The 24,042-nt window shown below is 40.3% G+C and overlaps 1 protein-coding gene across 1 annotated transcript in view; it reads left to right on the plus strand.

Moving 5' to 3' along the window:
- The first annotated feature begins 3,353 nt into the window (after positions 1-3,353).
- BICC1 (BicC family RNA binding protein 1) overlaps positions 3,354-24,042 on the plus strand; it is a 112,418-nt gene continuing 91,729 nt past the window's right edge. Inside the window, exon 1 of the mRNA XM_054832286.1 lies at positions 3,354-3,721. Coding sequence (XP_054688261.1) covers positions 3,520-3,721 — 202 coding nt within the window. The 5' untranslated portion in view covers positions 3,354-3,519. The remainder of the gene's footprint in view (positions 3,722-24,042) is intronic.

Genomic DNA, 24,042 nt, shown 5'->3' on the forward strand with positions numbered 1-24,042 from the left:
TAAATGAATGTAATAAATAATGCCTTTCAAAATGCCCCCAACATTAATTTTCACCAGCAATAAACCTCTCCTAAACAACTAAACCCAAATTTAGCATTCTCCCTTAAAAAATATTTCTAGATATCACAGATCACTTTTTAAAATTTTGTATGCCTCCTTCTCTTTCCTCACCCTCACTTCATAGATTTCTGAGCTGGTCTTTTGGCGCATGGCTCCCACCTCAACAAATTACAGATAACAGCACTTTGCTTCATAATGGTGTAGTGAAGTAAATAAATTTGATAGTAATAAATAAATGCAAGCTCTGGAATACAGATTGTGCTGTATTAATGACAAGTTACATTGCGTCACTCTTCCATTTATAGATAACCTCTACATCTTGCGCTCGTGGAGTGCAGAGAGAGCTAGCCATCAGCTTCGTGCTGCTACGGCAGACCCAAAGCCACCTAATGTTGCTCCCTGCTTGGTGACTGTCACTTCTCATCCACGGACCCAAGGGCAGACCCACTTTCTTCACAGGAGAGATCCTGTACCACTCTACATCTGTGGGTTCTATGCAGTCCCAAAGACATGTGACTTATTACAGTAGATCAACCAATTTATGAATCTCCTTTAGATTCATAGTATCTATTCCACCTTAACAAATACTATACAATAGACTTTGCATATAGTCCGAGTGTGAAAATAAAACACTTCTGTATTCAGTTTTGCTTTTTCTGAGATTTGCAGATATTATGTGTGTGCGAGGTGAGGAAAAGAGACGAGGACGAAAAAAGAGGGAGAGAATGTAGCAAAATACACATGGTATGCCAAAATGAGAAAGATCCTGTTATTCTTTTCTTTGATCAAGCTACTGGCCACAGAAAAATGGCCAACATAAATTATATATGCCAAAGTCAACTTCAGCTGATGTTCTTTCTAGCCATTTGATCTTTTATCTGCCAACTTCCACCCATTTTCCCCAATTGTATCCACATTTAATATTATTTTAGCCATTAAAAATGTGGTTTTCTACTTAGTTCAAGTTTTCTGTGTTACAGGCATTTTATTCTTCCACTGTAATATACTGGAGAAATAACATGTCATTTATGCAACAGAAGTGATACTCTACTGAATATATACTACCAATAATAAATCCTAATCATTAAAACTGTTTCTTTTTTGACCATTTATATGGATTTAAATAGGAAATCAGAGTTTACTTCTTATTTTTAGTCTAAAACCACACCATGAAAGGGTTATTTTCAATGAATAAAAACTAAATTGTGTATATCATTATTTTTTAAGAGATCTTTGATTTATTATATTGTTTACATGGCTGCTGGAAAAAAAAAGTACTGCTGAGTTCAACCATAGCTAATTGATGCGAAAGAAGGTTTCTGTGGCTATATTGCAGGAACCGATAAAACACAAGGGAAGGGACCTCCTACATTGAGAATCTCTGACTGTAAATCTCACTAGTTTATGAGTGGAAAATACCCAAATAATTGTTTTGCTCAGAGGTGCTAAGCACCTGTAGCTGCTGTGGACTGTAATTGCCGCTGTCAACACTCATAACTTCTGAATTGTGTAACTCACTGGTCCTGGCATCTACAAGACAGACAACTCTAGCTGGTGCTGATCTGAGGTGGGGCAGCAGACTTCCCTGAATTTCAGGTTGTTTTGATATGGACAATGTTCATTTCCCATCTGCAAACAAAAAAACAAAACAAAAAAAAGGCAGTTGATAACTGTAAACTTCTGAACTGGGAAGAAAGAGACTTTCAGTCTTTCCTCAGACTGCCCTGCACACTTAAAGTATTAACACCTTACAAGCAAACTATTGAGAGAAATGTTTTCATGACTTATATTCGTACTTCGTTCTACTGCTTATTACTGTAGCCATTTTATTTCCCACGGTCATGAGAAGTATGAAAGGATACTGTGAGCAGTATGATGCCTGCAAGCCACTGGCTAGCACCCACAGAGGCTGTGAGACCACCAAATGAATTAAATACAATTGAATACTAGACATTTCCACTAAGAGTGCCTCCCTCCGTGCACATAAAGTTCAGTAGAAATTAAACCATGGGTGTTGTAGAAGTCACACTGTCATGGCATGAGGTGGGAAAGACATAAAGACTCAGGAGGCCAAAATCTGAACCTCTGTAAAAATGACTGCATATTGCAACTGGATGCAGGGCAGTTCCCATCTACTTGGAGGATCAGCGCAGCTCCTGACGAATTTTAACACGGTCCTTCAATCTGACATCAACTATGAGGTGAATTCACCATCACCTAAGTCAGCTGTAATTGTTGTTTTGCTTTCCAGCGTGCGTACAGCAACTTGGTCTGGCCATCATAAACATATGGTGGCTCCAGTACTGGAGAAGAAAGATGACAGGCGCCTGAAATATTGCAGGTGAAATGGGCAGCGCGTCCGGCTGCAGGGACAGACAAACGGCACCGCTGCAACCGGACCTGTGTGACTGCTCGTGCCAACGCTTCCTCTGCGCTAGTGTGTGCTTTTGTGCTTAAACTCTTTGTAAAGCGATACGTACGAACTGCGCCATGGTAAAATCTAGCACTGGGATGCTGGGTGTGGATTAACGCAATCACGCCTTGAAGGTGAGGGATGCGTAACCTGGTTTCCTACGGTGCAGCACCGCAGCACAAGGCGCTTCGCCCTTCTGAGGCTTCTTACAGAAAAACCACCGAGCTGCAGCCAGGGCCCTCACCGCCATGAGGAGATCCGTCAGCCGCGCCAAGCGAACGGCGTTTCCAGGACACGCCGGCAGAATTTTGGCTTGCCCGTTTCTCGCACACACAGGCACGTTTCGGGGGGATCGTTTCATCGTTTTTTTGGCAGGGCTGTTACTCAGGGCCCGTTTTCCAGGGCCGCCACCGCACCCGTCGCGTGCTTCACCCCGCACTGCACGATCGCTGCCGACCCTTCCCTCAGGCGGCGGAGGCGGGACGGCTGAGGGGGCTGCGGGCAGCCCGGCAACCCCCGCCCCGACCCGGGCACCGCTCACCTCACGGCGGGGCCTGCTCCGAACGGGGGGGTGCCCTCCGGGGCGGGCAGGGCGGCGGCGCCCCCCCGGAGCCCCGCTGACAGGGACCCCGGCCCGCGCCGGCCCTGAGGCGGAGGCGGTGCCGTTGGGGGCGGCATCTCCCCTCCCCTTCCCCTCCCCTCCCTCCTCCCGCCGCGCCGCGCCGCTGCCCCCTCCTCCCGGGCCGCGGCCGGGGATATCCCCGGCCCCTCCCCGGCGGGCCGGCGGCGGCCCAATGGAGGCGGAGATGCTGTGCGGGCTGCGGGCGGGCTGGGGGCGCCGCCGAGCCGCGGACGCCGCCGCCGGCCCGGGGACGCGCACACTCGGCGGGGAGCCGGAGGCAGAGGCGGGCGCAGGCGGCGGCGCCGGGACTCTGGCAGGCGGCGGCTGGGATGAGCCGGGGGGGCGGCTGTGGGGGCAGATAGCGTCCCGCGGGGAGGCGGCCGAGTGGGGCTCGGAGCGGCGGCGGGGTCCGCCCGGCAGCGCCATGGCGGCTCAGTGCGACCCGCTGAGCGGGTACCTGCAGCAGCCGCTCTCCGACCCCGGCTCCAACAGCGAGCGCAGCACCGACTCGCCCGTGCCCGGCTCCGAGGAGGACTCGGCCGGCCCTCCGCGGCCCCTGCACAGCCCCGAGTGGGGCGAGGAGCGATTCCGGGTGGACAGGAAGAAACTGGAGGCCATGCTCCAAGGTGAGGGCGGGGAGAGGCGACGGCGGTCCCCGGGGGGCGCGGGGCGGCGGCGGCCCGGGAGGGAAGGGGGCCGCGTCCCCCTGCCCGGCGTCTCCTGCCTTCCCCACCGGGCCGGGGATCCTCCTGTCAGCCCCTCCGGCGCCGCAGAGGGGCGGCCGCTGGCCGGGCGGGCGCTGGCCGCGGCCCTGGGGCGGCGGGAGCCCCGCGGGCGGTCCCGAACTCCCGGGCGCCGTCGTGGCCTCCCCGGACGGGGCTGAACGGGGCGGGGGGAGGAGGCTCCTTGTTTCCCCCTCTAGAGCAGAGCCGAGCGTCATGGCCCGGGTGACGGGGGCACCCCCGGGTCGTCAGATGTCGCTTGGGACCGGGCCGGCCCCGGCGTCGCGGGTGGCGCCGGTGCCCAGCCCCGCCGGGGCTCCTCCCGCAGCGGCAGCCGGCGCGCTGAGAGGCTGCGGCTTTTGAAGGTCGAGGTCTCTCACAAATCCCTCTTTAAAAACATAATATCCCCGCTCTGGCAGGGTGGTTCAGGCTCTCGGCTTTCGAGGAACAGCCGAGGCCGCCGCGTAGCGGGCAGGGAGCCTCTGAAGCCGGGTGTCCCGGCCGGAGGAGCCGGGAAGGCTCCCGGAGAGCAGACAGCAGCACCCGCTGCCTTAGGACTTGCTCTGCCTTTGGCTCTGCTTTCCTTCTTTTTATTTTATTTTTTTTTTCTTTGAGGCGACATATTTTGTCCCGGTGTGTTTTAAATTATCTAACTCTCAGTGGAGGTTACGTAGGCAGCTTCTGACAAAACAGTATAGGAGTAGCAATTGCTGGTTTTGTTGCTAAAGATCAGATAAATAGATTTAAAGCAGCTGAGGACGTTGCTGAGTGGGGTAATTACCCTGGGGTGTACCCTGCTGTCTGATCTGAACAGCTCATGAGAACAGAGGTGAGTTTCAGGCCTTATGTTGTCAAATCTTAGGACATGTTTGGATCAACAAGGAAATATGGTGGTGGTTTGGAGGCCCCCTAGGACTACTGTTTTGTAATCACTTAATGTTACACTTAACACGGTAACTCATGCATTTATGTACATTTTCAAAACAAATAACCCTCTGACAAACGTTTCAAAACAAATAACCCTCTGACAAACGTTTCACTATTGTTTATGTGGCGTGTCAGATGGGAGGCATTTCATTCACTTACTGGAAGCCGTAGGTGCTCGCTGCCTGACCATCCTCTGTCAGCGCCTGCCTCCTGTAGTGATGGGAGGCCGCGGGAGCTAGCGGAGGGACGGGAGCGGGTGAGTTGGGTTGGTCACCGAAGAGCTGTGGTTTGACTTGGTGACTGCAATGATTGGAATTTTTTTTAATTGAGATTCTCTCTCCTGGGGGCGAGTTAATCTTTAATCAGGTAATACTTTAGTCCTAGTAGAAAAATCTCATTATGTAATGCAGTAAAGAGAAAGGAATTCAGAGAAACAGAAGTCTCATAAGCAGCAACAACTATTTATAAAGATGTGCTCATCAAAAGTGTCTTAAAACCAAAAACATGTGGGTATTGAAAAGAAAAAGTATTTCTGTGCATGAAGTGGTAGGAAAAAGGGTCAAAAGTTACAAAGTGCTGTAAGAAGATTGAAGGTTGCCTTCACATTTTCCTCTAGTAACAAAATAAATTTCCATTATCTCATCCCACACACAGTCCTTCCTTCTACTGCCTCAGGTAGCAAGCACGCGAGGGTAAACAAAACTCCTAAGCAGAATCCAAATACTGTATAGGTTGTGTCATCCAGTAGTAGCCAGTGTCAAAATGTGATTTTTTTTTTGTTTGCTCCTTTTTAATTTTTTTCTTATCCTGATAAGAGTGTAGTAAAAAGTCTGTGATTGATAGAGTACAGTGAGTAAATGCAAACAGAATGCTGCCTGCTTTTTGATGAGAGGTTGCTCTATGTCCAGTCTAGAATACACATGCCTCAGGTGATTTGAGGCATTTTTGCATCAGATAGTTATCCTTTTTGTGAAGAAAAGTGTGTGTTGGACTCAGTAAGTGATGTGTGAAAACACAAACTTTCTGGTTTATTGGTAATGAAAAACTGCTTATTAGGAAACATGAGGCAAACATAATAGTTCTTTCTGTCAGAGAACTGAACTGTTTGTTGAATGTTATTGCTTTCATTCCGTTTCCTCTCCGTACTCTACAAGTTTTTATTTCATCTCTTGACTTCCTACAACATAAGTTTTACTTATCCTTTTCTTGTAGGAGAATACCTCAAGCGCCAAGTAGCTCTGCCAGTGTGTCAGAGCATCATGAAGCAGGATCTGTAACTGGTACCCAGAAATTCAGAGTCAACTATACTGCTGATTACGAGCCAAAATTGATTTTATTTTTTTAACCTTCCTCCCCACTTTTTTTTGTGTGCGTGGTCATCTTTTGGGAGTGGAAACTTTGACTCCCCGTAGTAGGAAAGGAATAATGGAAAGAAAGCAGTGTGCCATCTCCAGAAACTAACTTTTGTTAGACAATTCATAGAGTCGTGTTTCCTATGGTTTCTAATACCAGATCCTTCACTGGAAGTTCTTAAAATATGCAGAAATTGCATCATGTAAAGGAAACAGCTCTGTAGTCTAAGTGGTGATGACCAGATTTCTGATTTCCAAATGTTAACCAATTTTTTGCCTTTTTTTTAATTCAAGATGGTATAAAGACAGCTTCTTGTTCATATTAGATGTTTAAAGGCTCTTCTGTTGCTTTTACCAGCTGCTGGAGAGCATGTTTACACTTGTGTAAGTTACTTTTTAAATAATTTTAAAAGGTATGATTTCTTCTTATGTTCACCATAGCTTTCTTATATTATGGGAAAGTGAGAATAGGTTATCTTTGGTTCAGTTGTCTTTAAAGCGAAGTTTGAAACAGCATCTGTTGAAGAAACCTGTCGGGAAATGTTCTCATTCTTGCTGGAGGAGCCGTTATTTGTTTTGCTGGTTAACATCTGTTGTTTACTGTACTAATGATGAAATGTAAAAAAAACAATCGGGGTAGAAAGTATGTGAAGAAGTTCAGTGTTTGGCTTGGTGCTTCTGTTACATTCTGTGATTATGGTGCTGAATTTCCTATGTGTTTCTGCCATGGTTATTTTCAGCTTTGCTGTGCTTGGTATTTTGTGGATAGTTTCTTGGGGGACAGCACTGACTTCAGTGGGACTCACTGGGGCATGGCAGACTGGTGGGACTGGGGTACCTTGCCATCAGATAGAGAGTCTGCAGCTGGAGTAAGTGCTGTGGCAAGACACTGGGTAACTCTCTTTCGAAAAAGACTTGATGTAGCTAGTTTGCTACCAGTGGTATCTAAAGCAGGAACCAATTCTGAACTGAGGTGTCAGACTATATTGATAGATGTGAGAGTACTACTGGTATTTTTTTCCACTTTGAAATAATTGTTTTAGTATTTTTGGTGTTTAGAAGTTTGGTTTTGAATAGCCTTAAGTTAAATATGTTACATGAAAGGTAGAGGGAATTTCTAAAAGAGCTTTGGTTTTTCTGTTTGGAATATCAGAAAATGCAAAAGCTGTGGTAAAAACCTTGAACATAAAAATAATTATTTTCTTGTTGTGTCTAACTGTTTTGTATTGACTATTTTATTACTTTCTTATAGATGATGACAATACTGTTCCATAAACAAATCTCAGTCTTTGCAGTGGAGTGTAAGCTATCTTATGCTGCTGCATGTCTTCATCAGAATTTGTTGGTGAACAGATCTCTTCAGAATAAACTTTTCTTTTTTCCAGGAGGCAAATTTCAATAAAACTGAGCAGCTGTTCTTTTCAGCAGTGACAGAAGATGATATTTCATGTAGCCCTATTAATTATTGTCGCTCTACACTTAATTCTGGTGAATGCGCAGGTGACTTAATACTGTGGAATGATTTAGTGAATGTTTGAGTGCCTGTTACCATAGCAGCTGAGTATTATTACAAAAATGCAAAACATTAAACTTAGAAAAGCTTTCCAGAAAGTATAATCTACAGCTAATGTCACAGCCATCAATAGACTTAGACAAGTTGGCCGTGCACCTTAAAAATACCAAAACACCACCACCTTTTTCTCTTGCATGGTCTTATTCTTGGCTACGAAGTGTTATACCTGTCTTGGATTTCAGATAATCCTTTTTCTGTTATGTTATTTATCAGATGTTGGGGGTTTTGATGGTATGTATGTACAGCACATGCCTCAATACTTTGTGACTTTATAATGCACTATCACACAACAGTACTCATGTAAAAAAATACATAATCCACATGATTGTTTTTTAAGACGAGTCTTAACTCTAGCAGTGGTGTGGATGCCTTATTACATATGGCTCTTTTTTTAAAAAAAAGTGTACCTGTTAGAATTCAACTTTTCTCTGTACTGTTTTGGTTTTTTTATGCATCATCTTTCAGTTTGGGGACTCTTTTGGGTAATTTAAATTTTGGGATCTAGAGACTTTTTTATGGGTGGTTTTGTGTTTTGTTTTTTGTGTTTTTTTTTCTTGTGAGGTAATTCAGCATTTGTCTTGGCTATTGATAACCGAACACATGAAGAAAAGCGCAGGCCTACATGCTTAGGAAACTGAAGAGTGCTGGGCACCACAAGCACCCTGTTTGCTGTTGAGCTCATCTTCCAGAGCAATTTGTGTTGATACCGAGAGGGAATCTTGGAAAACAGCCGTGCCCTGTGCTGCCTTAGTACTTGCTGTCATTGACAAGTGCCTTCATTTGCTAACTGCAGTAGGTCAGAATTTACAGGAATTGTGTCAGTTTTAATTTACATAATGTGGACTTGATTTCTAAAAATAATAAAGGATCACTTACTATTTTTTAGGCAGTAAGGAGAAAAGTAGTCTAATTCGAATTTAGTGTGAACAGTCAGTACAAGCAGCTCATTTGAGTCCCTTTGCGTAGCTCTCCCTCCTGTCCTCGCAGTGTTGGGTGAGCACTCCCCTGTCCCGCTCCCTCAGTTTTGGTGCTCTTTGCCTGTCTTTGAGAGCTAGAAAAATGCTCAACTATAATTTTTCACCAAAAGAAGTCCTACTTTGCTTAGGAGGAAATGACGTACTTTTTTTTGCATGACTTAATCTAGGTGAAACTTATTTACTGTAAATCTACTAAAAATCAATTCCTTTGCCTAAAGGTCACCCCGACTGTACTTATGCAATGCCTAGTTCTGATGCTTGGATGATAAACAATTTATTTTGTTTGCTGATCCATCAGGTGAAACTTGCTATATTTTAACAAGTATATTTTCCCTACTAATGCATAACTATGTGGGAGAGTGTACCTTTAATACTTTTCTTACACTTGTCTGCTAGTTTGTTTTAACTACAGAGAATGATAAATTGATAAGTGTGATGAGCAAAGTTTGGGAGGGGCGGGGGGGGGGAAGAAAAACACTTGCATTTGAATGTACTAAAGATGATGTCTAGGAAACCCGGGCCTCTGCTGAGACTTTGCTACAAACAATAGTTTTATTAGAGGCTAGACCCTGAAGACATTAATTAATAGATTTTGAGTGAGTTAGCTGCTTAATAGGCAATTGTAACTTAAATAGAATGGTTCTGACTGATGGTTTCTGTGTGGGGATGGCAAGCTCTGTGTTAAATTAATGTTTGATTTTTATGTTTAAATGGCTAAGCAGGAATTACTGCTTTTCTGGATGGGGTTTTTGTGTGTGATGGTGGTAGAAATCTGTATAATAAAACTAAATGTACTGAGATCCTTCAAATAACTGGTGTCCCTTGCTTCCAACTGAAGTTAAAAATACTCAGAGTGCTGTTGATTTATACTTCTGTTTAAAGTTCCTCGTGTCCCTGTTGGAGCTTTGAGATGTGAAGTGTGTCTTTGACCAGATTCTTACTGAAATATCTCATCAAACTCTTTATTTTAGTAGGTCCTAAACACAGTTTCTCTTCCTAGAGGAAGAAAATAGGGTTTTTTAAATAATTTGTGAGATTTCTGGTGGGTTTAAATTTTTTTTTTTGTTCCTTGCAATGTATCAGTATAACCTGGACAAGGACATAGATGTGGGGAAACTGGAACTTTTCTAATAGCATTTACATTCGGTGTTTTACTTGCATGTAGCAGAGAAAAACTTCAACTCCTTTGTCAGGTTTTCAAATCCCTAAAGTGCTGAATAGTCTATTTCTACAAAAATAAATATATGAAATGAATTTGTGTGACTTGTAGTTTAAAAATGTTCTTGCATTCCATTGTTAACAATTGTAATAATACCACTTTCTCAAGTTTCAGTGTTTTTTAAGTAGTACAACGGACTATCATGGTTTGGCATGAACTGCTAAGTTAAGTATTGCTGGCTTGCACATTCCTGTTGGTTACATTGTAATCTTTACCTCTATTGGAAAATATGTCCTATTTTGAGTACTTATTTCAGGCTCTTGGCTTTATGCCTGTCAAACAATGAAACATGCTAGTTTTCTTTAATTTCAGATCTTGGTGTTGAAGAACCACTAGCTTTTTTTAAAAATTATTTTTTTTCCCAGTAATATCCCTTACTGTGAAGAGTCAGCAGTGACTGTCATGAACTTTGAGCACAAAATCTAATATGACTACACGTGAGTTGGAGTTCAGATAAGCTTATTAATTGTGTGTACTTTTCATACATGAAGGAATGAGTACTTGATTTCAGGATTTCTTCTTTAAGATGCTACCGGTTAATCAGTGGTAGTTTTTAAAATAATTTTGACTTAAGCAACTAAAAACATTCCTTGAACATATCTGCAACTGCTGCTCAGTATCTATTTTTGTCTATGACTAGGCTTTCATGTCTCTGGTTCAGATCAGCATGACTGTATTGCATGGGGCAATGTAGCTCTTCATGTTTCAGTGACTTTTATAGCTGATTTATGTAAAGATGTCTAGAATGATATCCTCTTTACTGGAATAGGAATACTTAATTTAAAAAAAAAATGTTTCCTCTTAAAGGCTCATTGATATTGTGAGGGAACTCTCATGAGTGATAGCAACCCTCTGCCACGTTACTATATGTGTGGAACTGTTGGAGTAATTGTAATTCTCATAGAAAACACAGAGCTCTTACCTTTTTGCCATTATCTCTCTAGCTAATACAGGCTGAGGAATCTGGGTATTCAAGTTATCTCATTTATATGTAAAAATGTAGTTTTTGGATGCTGGGGTGAAAAACTCTTGATGTCTATGCAAGAAAAAATGGGTCTGATGGATGGGGGTTTAAAAGAAATGCAGAACAGAGATAATGCTAGGTGTCTGAATAGGTAAGTCACTTGCCTAGTAGCACAATTATGTTTAATTTTTCTGCTGCAAACCAAGTTTCATGAAGAGGGTGTATAAGCAGATGAAGCCAGACTTTTCTCAGTGGTGCCTAATGACAGGACAAGAGGCAAAATTTCATTTATGACTTTTCTCCCTTTTCTGAAAAGGAAACATTCCATAAAATCTAGAGAGTTGTCAGTTTTTGCAGTGTTCAGTGATGAAGTGAGATCACTGATGTCTCTTTTGGAGAGCAAAGGATTCTTAACTACTAAGCTTAACATTAATTTTACATTTGTAATTGTTGAGTTAAAATACTAAACCTAATATTGGACGGTAATATTAGAGCATAATATTTCTTAATGTTATATATTGAATAAGACTATAAATACACACTTCTAGGTAAATGCTTGATCAGATACCAGTATTAATAATGGCACTTGTGCAGTCTGAACTGTACTCCAGGGTTGATAAAAATTGTGACTGAGTATAGGGGTCAATTTGCCTTTCCTAGGGCAGTGAGAAACACCTGCTGGGAAAAATTAGTCTGTACATTCCACCTTTTAAAGTCCTGGTAGGATTTAGATGTATCTTTTTAACTTCAGATTTCTTATGCTTGGTTATTGATGATTTTAGTGTCGTGTCAGTGAAAGTTAAAATACTGATGGAGCAGTCAAAGGATATTTAGATTACCTTTGCATTTTTAGGCTATGGTCCTCTTGAACAGGTAGAAAATCACAAATAATTCTAAAATTTTTGTTCTTGTTCTATTTGTTTGATGTGGTTACTGCTGTTCTTTAGATACTTAACACTTTATAATTTACGGTGGCTCCTAAGTATATGCTAATCATCATCTTGCAAGTTACTGTTTACCATTTTATAGTGTTTCCAAATTTTTTTTCTTAATGTGCGATGCAGTTTCATAGGCCAGTTGCTGACCACTGGCCTCTGCTTGGGAACTGTTGTTTGACAATGAACAGTGAAGATCAAAATGTTGGGGCAGCTGACCTCTTCCTCCTTATACCCACTTCTTGTTTTTATTTGAACCCTTGTATCAGTTCTTGTGCCAAGGCTGTATCTTGTCTTATTTCCTTAAATATATATTGACAAAAAAAGAAGGAAAAACTTTGGATAGTCTGCATTAGGTGTTAATGTATCCAGGGCTTATTTAAAGCCCTGAGAACAAGTGACAGTGCCCAGCAAATTTCATGTTTCATTTGCTTGCACCAACCTGAGTGATGCAGTCACGGGTTCGGTATGTGAGATGACGTGTGGTGACCTCGCTGCATGGCTGGCAGCAGCGTGCGTGCACGTGCTAGTTGAGTACATACCCTAGGTCTGTTATATGCCAGCGCTGGGTCCACCTGACGCAGATTCAGCCGCAGCCCATGCCTGGGGAGGCTGCTGGCACTCGAGTCTCCGCAGTCCCCGGGAAGATGGTGGCCGGGACAGGCAGCTGCTGCCAGGGCAGGTCTCGGTGGGCACTTTCTGTTAGCCTGTTCTCACCCACATGAGGGGTGCGTGGGTGCTGCGTTTGGCCACAGATGGCAGTCTTGCCAGAGGTGCTCTGGCCTGTGGGAACGTGACTGGAGGGTCCCTGGTGGGAGGGACCCCCAGCCTGGCTGGGGGAAGTGGGACACAGGTGGCAATGCGTTGATCGCTGCTGCTCTGCTGCCTTCAAACAACTTTTAAAATCGTCATCACAGGATGATATAATTAGCTCTGGTTAGCTTGTGTGTGCTTCTTAGCCGCTTGGGCTTGAACTGGGGCATCAGGGTTCACTTACAGTCACTGAATAAACTAACTGGAGGTTCAGTGGCCAAGCGGTGGGAACTAGCTGTGGGTTGGAGTGTCTGTGCTGTTCAAGTGGTGCAGTTCATGGACTCCATGCTATGCTTTACGTTGTGTCCTACTGAGCTTTACGTTCTTAACGTGATGGCACGTTAGCAAGCTGTGAAAACAGGTCTTCCCAGTGCAGCTTAGTTTGGAACACATTCGTGTTACCTCTATCGCTTGGATTCTGTTGTATAAACCTCAGAAGAACTTGTTGCTCAATGTACCCTTCCTGGAAGTCTCTTCCTTGCACATGTGAGTGCGAACAAACAGGAGATAACTTGTTCTTTAGGTTTCTTTTCTTTCAAGGGTGAAGGGTTTTTAAAAAAATGTTTATAAATGTATCACTTGTGATGAGAAAGACAGACAATAATAGATGTTGATTTAAAAGGCAGGAGATTTCCAGTCATTCTGACTACCTCCCAAGTGGCCAGCTGCCAGCAGCTGTGTCTTGAATTTGGCATCTTGAGATCAACAGTTTTATAAGTGCTGTGGAACAAAGCTACTATTTCTAATGCTTAGTTTTGGTTTTTGGTGGTTTGTTGGGTGGTTTTTTTTTTCAAATTTGCCCAGGTTGATATCCCCTAGAACTCTAAAGATCAGATTTGACCCATTTTATTAGAGGCTAAGGACTATTGGAGCACACTGTAGTCACTTGAGGAGGTCACTTGCCAGGACGCATACAATCTGTGATCAGCTGTAAATATTTCAAAGATGTAGTTAGCACCTGATAAGTGATGTCTGTATGCAGTTAAATGCTTCAACTGTTACACCATCTCTAGAGAGGTACAAATGTGGCCTGATAAAAATGTTACTGGACTAGGAGCAATATCCTCCGTTGGTCTGCCCTGAGACCTCCATTAAATTGCTTTTCTTTCCCCAGTCCAGTTTGGCTGTTGAGCCTTTTCCCAGAGGTAGGAAGCTGGTCAGTGTGATGCCAGCTGCAACACAGCCTCAAATTCCCTGTTCCCATGCAATTCCAGTGCTCACCTGGTGTGTAAGGGTTGCAATAAGCATTGTGAAAAATACTCCTTATGTAGAAAAGCTGATGAACTTGTATGGAGAAGCTTTCTCTCCAATATTAATTTAAGAAAATAGTACTCCCCATGCTTCTTTTGGCTTTTTGCCTGTTGGGAACATGTGTAGATGCAAATGAAGCATAAGCCATCCATTTTCCATTTGCTAAACTTCTGTGCAGGCCAGGCCTGGGAGGTTTTGCAGAATCTTGGTTCCATTTTCTGCTAAAACCAGGTGATACGAATCAGGCCTATAAGAATTGTTTTCGAGGAAAAATAAGCAGCAATCTCTGTGTTTATATGGTTATTGTGAAGCTTGCAGTATGTAGATGCTGAAGAATTTCTTTGTAATAGTGTGGCTTTTTTTAGGTACTTTTCCCTCCCCCATCCCATAAAAGGGGTTTTCTATTTTTGGGGTATTTTTTTCTTTTTTTCCTGTGGGCCTGTCCAACACTTTCTTTAAGAAGCTATGGCATGGTCATTTTTTTAGGTCTTTCAATCTTTCTTTAAAGCTTTTTAATTTGTAAAGATAATTTCTATTTATAAGAGTTACAGTGTCACAGGATGGTTTTGGTCTAGATGTTAGAATATTACAGAGCTTTTGAAAGCAAAAATTATAAATAAAAATGAGTGCCAAGGAAATGAAAAATGCAACCTCATTCCAGATCATGCAAGTGAAATAAGTATGTAATTTGAATATGGATATAAAAAAAAAATTGTGCTGTGTTATTTCTCACTTACTTGATTCAAAGTATCTGTAAAAGCTAGATTCATTGCCCATACTACCAATGAGATGACTAGCAGAAAAACAAAACGCCATTCTGCTGCTTGTGCAACAGGTCAGATCACGGGCTTCGTCTGATTAAACTTCATTCTTGTTATACTTCCTTGAGAGGAAAACTTGCAACATTTTTATAATGAAGTTCAGCTAAAGGATTTATAGTATAACACATCTGAAAATTGGCATTAAGCCAAGTAAATCTGGCCTGGAAGTAACAATATTAATAGGTAATTGGAGGTAGAAATTGGTAATACTAATGATTTATCCTGTTTTTTAAAAAGTGTTGTTTCAGTCCTTTTGAACATTATAATATGTACTTGTGTGATTTTTGTTTCTTGATGTAATATGCACGTACACAAACAGTTTGTTTTATGACCTACCTGTGCTATTTATATAGCTATTGCTATATAAAGTTTTAAAATTTTCAATTGTATTGATATTCTGAAGTTTCATGGTGAGGTTACCAGATATTCCAAAGTTTTAAATATATTATTGCCACTTCCGTTTTTGTTTAAAAATATTTTTTAATTCTACTTACAAGTGATGATACTTTTTTCCATTTGAAGCAAAGTGTGGTTTTAAGAATCTGTATTGCCACTCTGAGTTAGTGGTTTAAACTAACCTCTAAATTTGCCTTTTTCCCTATTGCCAATAACTTTGTGTGAATGGAGAGCTTTGATTATATCTATTTTTATTGGCTCTGTTCTGTTCAGACTGTGCCTGCAATAAACTTATGGCAGTTGAATATATGAGATTGGTAACTTAAGACTAAACATCTTGAGAAATGCAAAAAATGAAAGCTATAATTCCAAAATAAATGTTACGTCAATTAATTGATGCAGCGAAGCATTTTTATGTTATGGAAAGCTTTAGCAGATTGATGTTTTCTGAAGATACTCCCCATGACCTTTATGGTAAGATAATTGAATTGCTTGAGTGAATATAAAGTGGGATTCAGCAAACTGCAGTGTAATTAAATCAGAAGCTTTGTAAGGTAGTTCCCGTGTAGAACATTACACTGCACTACAAAAGAAGTGATGAGTGAAAGGTTAATCACTTGATAGAAAAAAATAAAAATCTTTTTTTAAAAGCACATCTCTCTGTGTGTAATAGAAATATTAAAATAATAAATATGTATATGTATTTGTATGTAATTCAAATGAAGGATACATATGCATGTTGTCCTTACTGTAATCTGGAAATACTTGGTTTCATCATGATCTAATTCAAAGAATATAAGTCTTGGTCTCATTTTTTCTGAATATGTAAGTGCATCCGTGGGTGAGAAGTGCTATAAAATGGCGAAATATTAAATTATGTTAAATGGCCTTTGTTTATGTGCAGTTAGAGCAGTTAAAATAGCATTGATTTAAAGAGTCTGGATATGAAATACGTTTTTTAAATATTGTTTTATATAGTGGAAAAGAATCTTGGTACATTTTTTTTTAGTAAAACAAACATAAGTACTGGTTTTCCTTAGTAAATTTACTTCTGGAGCGTGTGTAAAATAGCGGATAAGAGAGAATCTGTTTCTAATCTATTCCATCTGCAGAAACAGTGAATAAATTTGATCAAATCTTTGGTCCTTTATAAGCAATTCCTTTTTGAAATACAAACATATCCTGCAGAATTTTCTTTTCTTCCTCTGTGTGGAAGACATTACCATCATTAGAATCCAGAATACATGGATTCTCAATATGTGTGAAATTTTTTAATGCACTAAACAATTGAACATGTAAGGATGTTTTCTGGGTTGCTTAGCAGCAGTCAGGTTTTTTACTTTAAGTGGCCTTCAGTGACATCTTTAGATTCTTCGGAGATTTGGCAGAAATAAAGAAGTCATTCCAGTCTTTGAAACATGAGGAATCATTTAAGCTGTGAAAAAAGTAGGGTTGGCTTATTGTAAAGTTTTGTTTAAATATAAAAATTTACAAAACTTTATTCTGTGTTCTTATAAATGTTTGGGAGAAGTAAGTGCTAGAAGAGTATTCCACTGGATGTTAAGTGTAGTTTTAGGTGACTTACCACTAGAAAGATGCAAACTTTGTTTACAGATCAATTGTATCTGAATTAAGGTTGTTGGTTTTTTTAAAATTGGTATATATCTAGTTAGAAGTATATTTTCTCTCTATAAATAGAGGGCTGAGTATTGTTAGTGGTGTTTTGAGTTGGGAATATAATTCAAACCAACTAAACCGTAAAATATTACATAGATTTATTTTTTTCCTTATGGATTATCAAGTGTATATTTACAAGAATCTTTTAAGAAGGTGGATCTCCTGTATCACTGCAGAGCTGGTGTTGGCACTATCTTCCAGTCTGGCCTGAATAGCCAGGAGAGAGTTTGAGACTGGCCTTAAGTGTTAAAGGGTTACATGCCGTTGGCTTCCTGCTGCGGCTCCCCACTGACTTTAAGATGCTTTTGGTGTCTCTCTTCCCTGCTACCTTCTTTCTACATTGCACAAGTTAAAGGAGTGTTAATCCTCCAAGGGGAGTAGTGGCTTGGGTCTAGCAGGAGTGTGCTGCTGGACCAAGTAAGGCGTGGGAGAAGCGAGTGGCTGAGTTAAAGGAAAGATTTACATAGCTGCCTGTGCAGGTTGGCCAGACCAGAGTTTTAGTAGAAGGGTGTAAAGGCCAAGTTTTTCAGACGGATAGGAAAGATTTTTAAAGTGGGAAATCTTGGGACCCAAGAGCTGAACGGAGACGTGACTAAGAGGATTATAAAAGTCCAGTAGCTTTGGACATGCACAGGAAAGATCTCCCTGTACGTCGTGCGGCGGCCAGACACGCTGCTCAGAGAGGAGCTGCTCTCAGCGCTTCTGTTCAGCTTCTCGTCTGCTCCCTTTCTGTTCATAGTGTTTTATGAGAGGAGAGGAGGAGAAACCACTCACCAGCTCTGTTCTGCCTCCTTCTAGCAGTGTGATGAATCAAAATCAATTGGAGCACACCGGCATTTTTGCAGCTGGTACACAGACTTGGTGCTGTTGCGGCTTTGTGTGAACGGAACAGGCTAAGGGCAGGTACAGGGAGGTGGGAACCCACAGGGGCTGGATGAACATTCAATTTTCTTCCCTCCTCTCCTAACCTGCCCTTTCATAGGGTGTAGAGCTTTGGCGAACGTTTCTCCTAGTGTAGGCTTCAGTGTAAATACTTTCCTACTTACCTACCTAGGCTTGTGTTCTTTCCATGTGGTGTGTTGAGTAGGGAGATCTGGTGCGTACATCAGAAGAGAGCTGCTGCAGTTGATCGGATCTGCTTTACTGGAATGGAGGCAGTGGTGAGGCAGTAGGGACTTGTGCCTTTTCTCTTTGTAGCGGTAAAGCAAATTCAGATGCCTCAGTGCATATTGACTTCCATATTAAAGATTTAAACTGGAGGACTGTGATGTAGAGCTGCTGGTTGTGCATCAGTCATCACTGGTTTGCATCATTCTGCTCTAGAGAAAAAAGCAATGACCATAAAATAAATTTCGTAATCTTCTAGATAATGCCAGAGATTTTAAGATTATAGCTTTGAGTATAGCGGCTGAGTATTCATTTTATAAGTTATTGGTATAGTGCTGTTTTACTGATCATCTTAATGTCTTGCAAATTATTTAATAATTTAGAGAATATACATACTTTTAAGGTAGATCAATTTTACCTGGTAGTGTGATACTAATGTAAACTTATAGGCAGAGCTTCTTATTCTGAAACACTTAATTCTTAGTAGTTAGCATTATGTTGTAATTTGTCCTTTCTTACATCCTTTTAATAATCAAAAGGATAAGAATGCATTCTTAATGTCTAAGTAATTTTGTATCCTGCAAAGGAGTTTAGCATCAGCAAAAGGTAAAACATTATAGCCTCTTTTAATTATAGAATAGAAAAATCTTTCATTGTGGTCCCTTGCTGTATCTCTTTAGTTCAGGTTCAGAAATGTAGAGGCAATTTATCTTTTCCAGTAGTTCATGAGTTAAACTTTATTGAATTTAAAGGTTTAGTATTCCAATGTTTTTGAGGACAGAAGAAGAGATGAAGAGGCTTGTTTAGGAGGAAGGCACCTTTTTAGGCAAGTTATTATGTAACTTTTAATTTGGGTCTAAGGACTGTAGTACATAATTCTGTAAATGGCTGTTACTGCCCCAGAAGGACCACAGGTCCAAACTAGTATGTTACCAGCTGCTTTTGCTCAAATACAGACTGTTTTGTGACTTTCTGGCAGGAACTAGTTAACAACTGCAAAATAGAGGTTGGCAGCTGACTGAGCATCCACACTGAATACATTAGGGATTGGTGCTGAGCTAGCTCCCTGGTGCTATTTCTCTAGCAATGTAAGTATTGTTTTCTTTTCTGGAGAAACCTCTCTAAACTGTTACGAAGTGGGCTCATGCAAGCACAGTTAAAGCTGGTAAACATTTCACCATGACAGCTTAGGCAACAGAAGCCAATTTGTTTTTTTCTAAAACAAAATGTTTCTTCTGACACCTTAAATTTGGTGATTATTTTCAGCAAGTTACAGAAAAGATTTGTATCAATTTCTGCAAATTAGTTTTGCCAAGGTTGTGGGTTCATAGTAGCCGAGCTGTCTCATGATTTCAGGGTAGTAACTGAGAGCTGAAAAGTATTTTATGTTTAAAGCCAGTTGAGCTGTAACAGGAAACCCGAATTCAACCAAAATCAAAATAAAAGAAAAAAATGCAAACAGGAAATGTTGCTTTTTTTGGCAGTCTTAATAATAATGGCTTATGAACTCTAGAAATGGAGTAGACCATCCAAACTTTCACCTCTGCTAATTCTAGATATTTTTTTATGCACAGTTGAGATTTGCAGAGACTTTCAGAATCTCGTGAGCTTTTCTGACTTTTATTCTGGCCATTGCAATGTTATTTCATCTATGTCAAGACAGTTTTGGGAGCTCTGCTGTGTCTATGGAAAAAGAAAAATTTATAAACTTACATGCTTGTCCTTGTGGAACAACCTACTAGTCTCCATACAACTTAATTAGTCCTAATTATTTGCACTACCTCATTGGTTTTAGTAATGTGCCCAAAGAAGCAAACAATAGCCAAATTCTAGTTTAAAGGGACAGCTGAAATAGTTGAAGTAGCACTTGTAAAAAAACCATGAAGGAAGAAGCTTAAAAGCATAAACTGAGAAAGTCATTGTTTGCACAGTGGAAAACACAGTACTGTCATGTTTCTCAAACAGGCGGTAGAAGAAATTATTTTTCTCAGATAATGGAACTGTATGAAGCATGAAGATTGGAGCCTCATCTGTCATACTTGTGCTATTGCATGCAGTTGATAGTTACACTTTTGTCATATCTTGAGGTCAAGAATAACTAGTACTGATGGTATTGTCTTTAGAATATGGCCAAATAAAGTTTGTGTATTGTTTATAATTTTTTTTGGTTAGAATACCTGGATTTCATGATTAGGAGATGGTATTCTGCATCTTGGGTTTGTGTTTCTTTGGGTAAGTGGACTTAAGTTGTTATTTAACTGTAAAAATAGACTTCATGTAAAACCACTCAGTCTCTAACTGAAAAACTGGGAAAATTCCTACAGATTAATTGCAACTCTGGGAAGACCCAGTTAAATAAAGTCAATAGTAGGAGGCTTTGCTTGATACTTATCATGTGTGGGTAGGGCTGCGTTTGCCATTTTTCAGGAGCAGGCATAATGTAGTTGTATGCTGCTTATTCCAAGTGGACACTTCCACTTTAGGGAGGATTTTTCTGAACTTAAAATGCTCATTTTCTCTGGTGTCCGTTGCATCTGCAGTGTGACAGGAGAGCTGAGCATCTGCTTTCGCTGCCAGAGTTCTCTCTGAGGTGACTTGTCCTTATCCTTTCTTGGTGCATTTGTGATTTAAGATTACTGAATGAGGCTCCTTTAAGACTTCAAGAGCTAGTTCTTATGCAAATACCTCATGTCTGGAAGTGGAAGTTTCCAGTATGATACATTTGCAAGAAAGCTTTACTAGTATAACTTACAGTATTATTAACCTTCTTCCTCTTCAAGTGCAGTTTTCTGCAGCCTTGAGATACTGTTTACTCTGCTTAAAGACTCATGAAATGGGAACTTTCCAAACATTCAACAGAGGAACTAGAGCAGCAAGTCCTGAATTTTCCCTTTCTGCTTAGTTTTAGAGCTAATCCATTTTAACTGCACAAAGAATGTACTTTTTCTATTAGCTGGTTTGTACTGCGCAAAGCTATAGTTCACGTTGTGGAACATCTTGAAGTCTATATTATTGTAATGGAAGAGGAATGTTAGGAATCTTTTGTGGACAATTTAGTTCTTGCCACAGAGCTTTCTGTATCCTTGCTTTGGATGGCGAAGAGCAAAGACTGTAATTGCTTGTTTAATTTTTCTGTTCCTTAGTAGTAGGCATTTTCTGATGCAAGGGCTCCATGATCTATCCTCTCCTTCCTCTCTTGGGGCAGGGGAATTTTGCAGAGTTGGCAATTTTAAGTAAAATACATATCTTAAATTTCCTGTTTTCATTTGGTGGCACACCCCTGCTTTTTAGGTTTTTTGCTTCTGGATGACTTGGTGGCATTACTCTAGTCTTTGCATAGTTCTTACAAACCCATGAGAATACTGACCTGGCTTTCTCTGTCCTGAGTCGCAGTGTGTGATTAAGAAGGCTGAAATAGAGGCAACAGGCTCAATATATTGTGAAGAACACATAATTTAAGAGGGTACTCAATGGGGGGTTTTTTAATTACAAGAGGAAGAAGCATTAGAGGGTAAAGTTAACTTGCAGAACTTCCCAGAAGTGTAAATAGGATCCAACATGTGAAAGACTTATTTTGTGAGGGCTTGATAAAGCCTAGAGGAAGTAATGGAGGACTTAAAATTTTCAGACTTTTCTGTGAGTCCGATACTTGCCTGTATGCATTGCAATATGGTGTTGAAAAATCACATCGCTTAACATAGTCATCAGAAAGAAAGTGAGACTGAGATATAGTGTGTCTACCTTTTAGGTAAACTATATACTTTTTAATGGCGTTTTTATATTCCTGTTCTTCATTGTTTATGCTTTTCTCATATTATTCTCTTAATACAGACTTTGGAGAATGAAAACCTAAAGCAATTTTTTTTTCAGTATGTATTAATTGGATCTGATTAGGAACTAGAGCAAAGCGTGTTGCTTTTTTTATTTATTCTTTTTTAAATCAACTAATAACTGGTGTTTAGTGGAGACAGCCATATACAAGCACATAAGGAGTGTTGACCAATCTGTACTCCAGAGTGGTGGTGGTGGTGATTGTTTTGTGTTGGGTTTTTTCCACTGAAATCCAAAAATGAGATCCCCTGGGCTGTCAAGTGACAAAGGTGCTGTTGTATTTTTACTCTTCAGCAAAACTGAGTACTTGAGGTTTGGCTTATCGTTAATCCTGTTGACCGTAAAATGCTGATATCGTGCCTTTTTGGCTGAAGGTACTACTGATGGCTATTGCAAACAAGCATATAGTCATTTTTTTTATTGATGGGTAACTTATCTCCTTCACAGAAGCCTGGTCCCAGTCCGTGCTTATGTCTGGGAATGCTGACTTTGAGCTATTTTACCCTGCTCTCAAGTGGACTGTATTTCTTTAGGAAGGTTTGCAGTTCAAAGACCCTTGCCAGTTTGGAAAAAAAACCTGTTGATGAATTAGAAATTATGGATTCATGCAATGTTCTTGTTTTCCTGTGTATCAACTATAGACGTGATTATAGTAAATTAAAAATAATTTATTTGTATAATTGAATTGAAAATACTTTACATGTATATGTTCATTTGTGTCTTACGTTGTATAAATCAAATCCAGTTAGGTACTTCTCAGGAGTGAGCATGGCTCCGTAAATAGGAGTTCTTTTTCTTATATAATATATCTTTATTGTTCCTAGCTAGAATTACTCTCAAGAACAATCTCTTTTAGTGTTCCCTGATTACGGCTCTTTGCTGTGCCACCTTTTTTTTTTTTAAAGATTCTTCGATAATATGTTTCCTTTTGCCAGGCTTACTTGATATTTAAATTGATGTTTTAGGCTAGTTATTTCTTGCCCTGTTTTAAAATAACTTTATCAATACTTATGTATCCATTAAATAAAAACATGCTTTCCTGTAGTTAACAGTTTTATCATTATCTGCTGCCATAGCAATCTAACAAAGTGTTATCCAAGAAAATGTAAACTTTAATGTGTTTCGTCCAACAACTGGCCATGGTTTTGGTTTCACTTGCTATCAAGTCCTCATTGTGACATTACGCTTCTTGATTATAAAATATATCTTAAAAAAATAAGGCTTTTTGTACTACATCAGCTCAGCTTCAACAGTTAGATCTGGTTGTGTGCATTAATAATTTCAGTTAATTATGACTATTCCAAAGAACACAAATTGGCAGGTAACAGGGCAAATAACAAGGTTTTTAAAATAGACTTGACTTTTCTCATTGGCTCACTGACATTCCTTCCAAATTAGTGGGATTTCCATGTCACTTAAAAAACGAGTGTTTTGGCAAAAGCTTTATGCAGGCATAAGGCATATGGACAATATTTATAAAAACTGGGATATTTTGCAGGTACAACATGTTGAGAGATGTTACACAAACGTGTAACGTGTTTAGTCCGTAGTGCTTTATACTGATCGATGGTAACATCATCCTGTGTTTGGTGATAAAGAATTACTTTTGTATTTGTCACCCTATTACCTAAAATCTGCTCAGTTTGACAAGGCTTATAGCTCTTTTAATTATTATACAGTGTATTACAGGCTGTCTTTGAGTATTTTTTTAGAGGAGTAGGGTAGTTTGCTGCCTGAGTACAGAGGCACTTACCATGGTACTTGAGACTCTGTAACCTTTTTGCTTTAGTACTGAATATGTGTACAAAAGCAAATGTAAATACAGACTTTAAGGGCACTGTTTATGATGGTAAATGTAATGTTGGGATATGCTAAATGCTTGCTATGATGCTTACCATCATTTCATCATTAATTGTGAGGTGTGCCTTGCACTGATCAGACACTTTAAAATGGCAACTCAAAAGACTGTCATGTTTACAGTCATTTATAAATGTGTGTTATGATGTATTAAAATTCTCTGCTACAGATTAGGTTTTGATTTAACCTTCTTTTCTCCTGCGTACAAGTTACTTTATTACTGTGTAAATACTGAAACAGGAGTTGATATTTGACATAACACAGAAGAAGAAACATATTCATGTGGACTTTTATGGAAAGGATCAGAGTTGAATAATACTGAGCAGAAATGGTAAAAAATTATTTCTGAAAACAGCATTATGTTAAATCAGCTGCACTGACATCTTGCTACTTAATATTGGTTTTGTTTGCAAAAATACAGTATTTCTTGAGCTAAAGCTCCCGCACAGGAACCGAAGGCAGAAGTAGGCCAAATATTAGTTCCTTACTCTTTGTTTGTTTTTCTAGATTTTGGCAGAAATTGCA

The sequence above is a fragment of the Grus americana genome, chromosome 7, assembly GCF_028858705.1.
Source record: "Grus americana isolate bGruAme1 chromosome 7, bGruAme1.mat, whole genome shotgun sequence".
Classification (NCBI taxonomy): Eukaryota; Metazoa; Chordata; class Aves; order Gruiformes; family Gruidae; genus Grus; species Grus americana.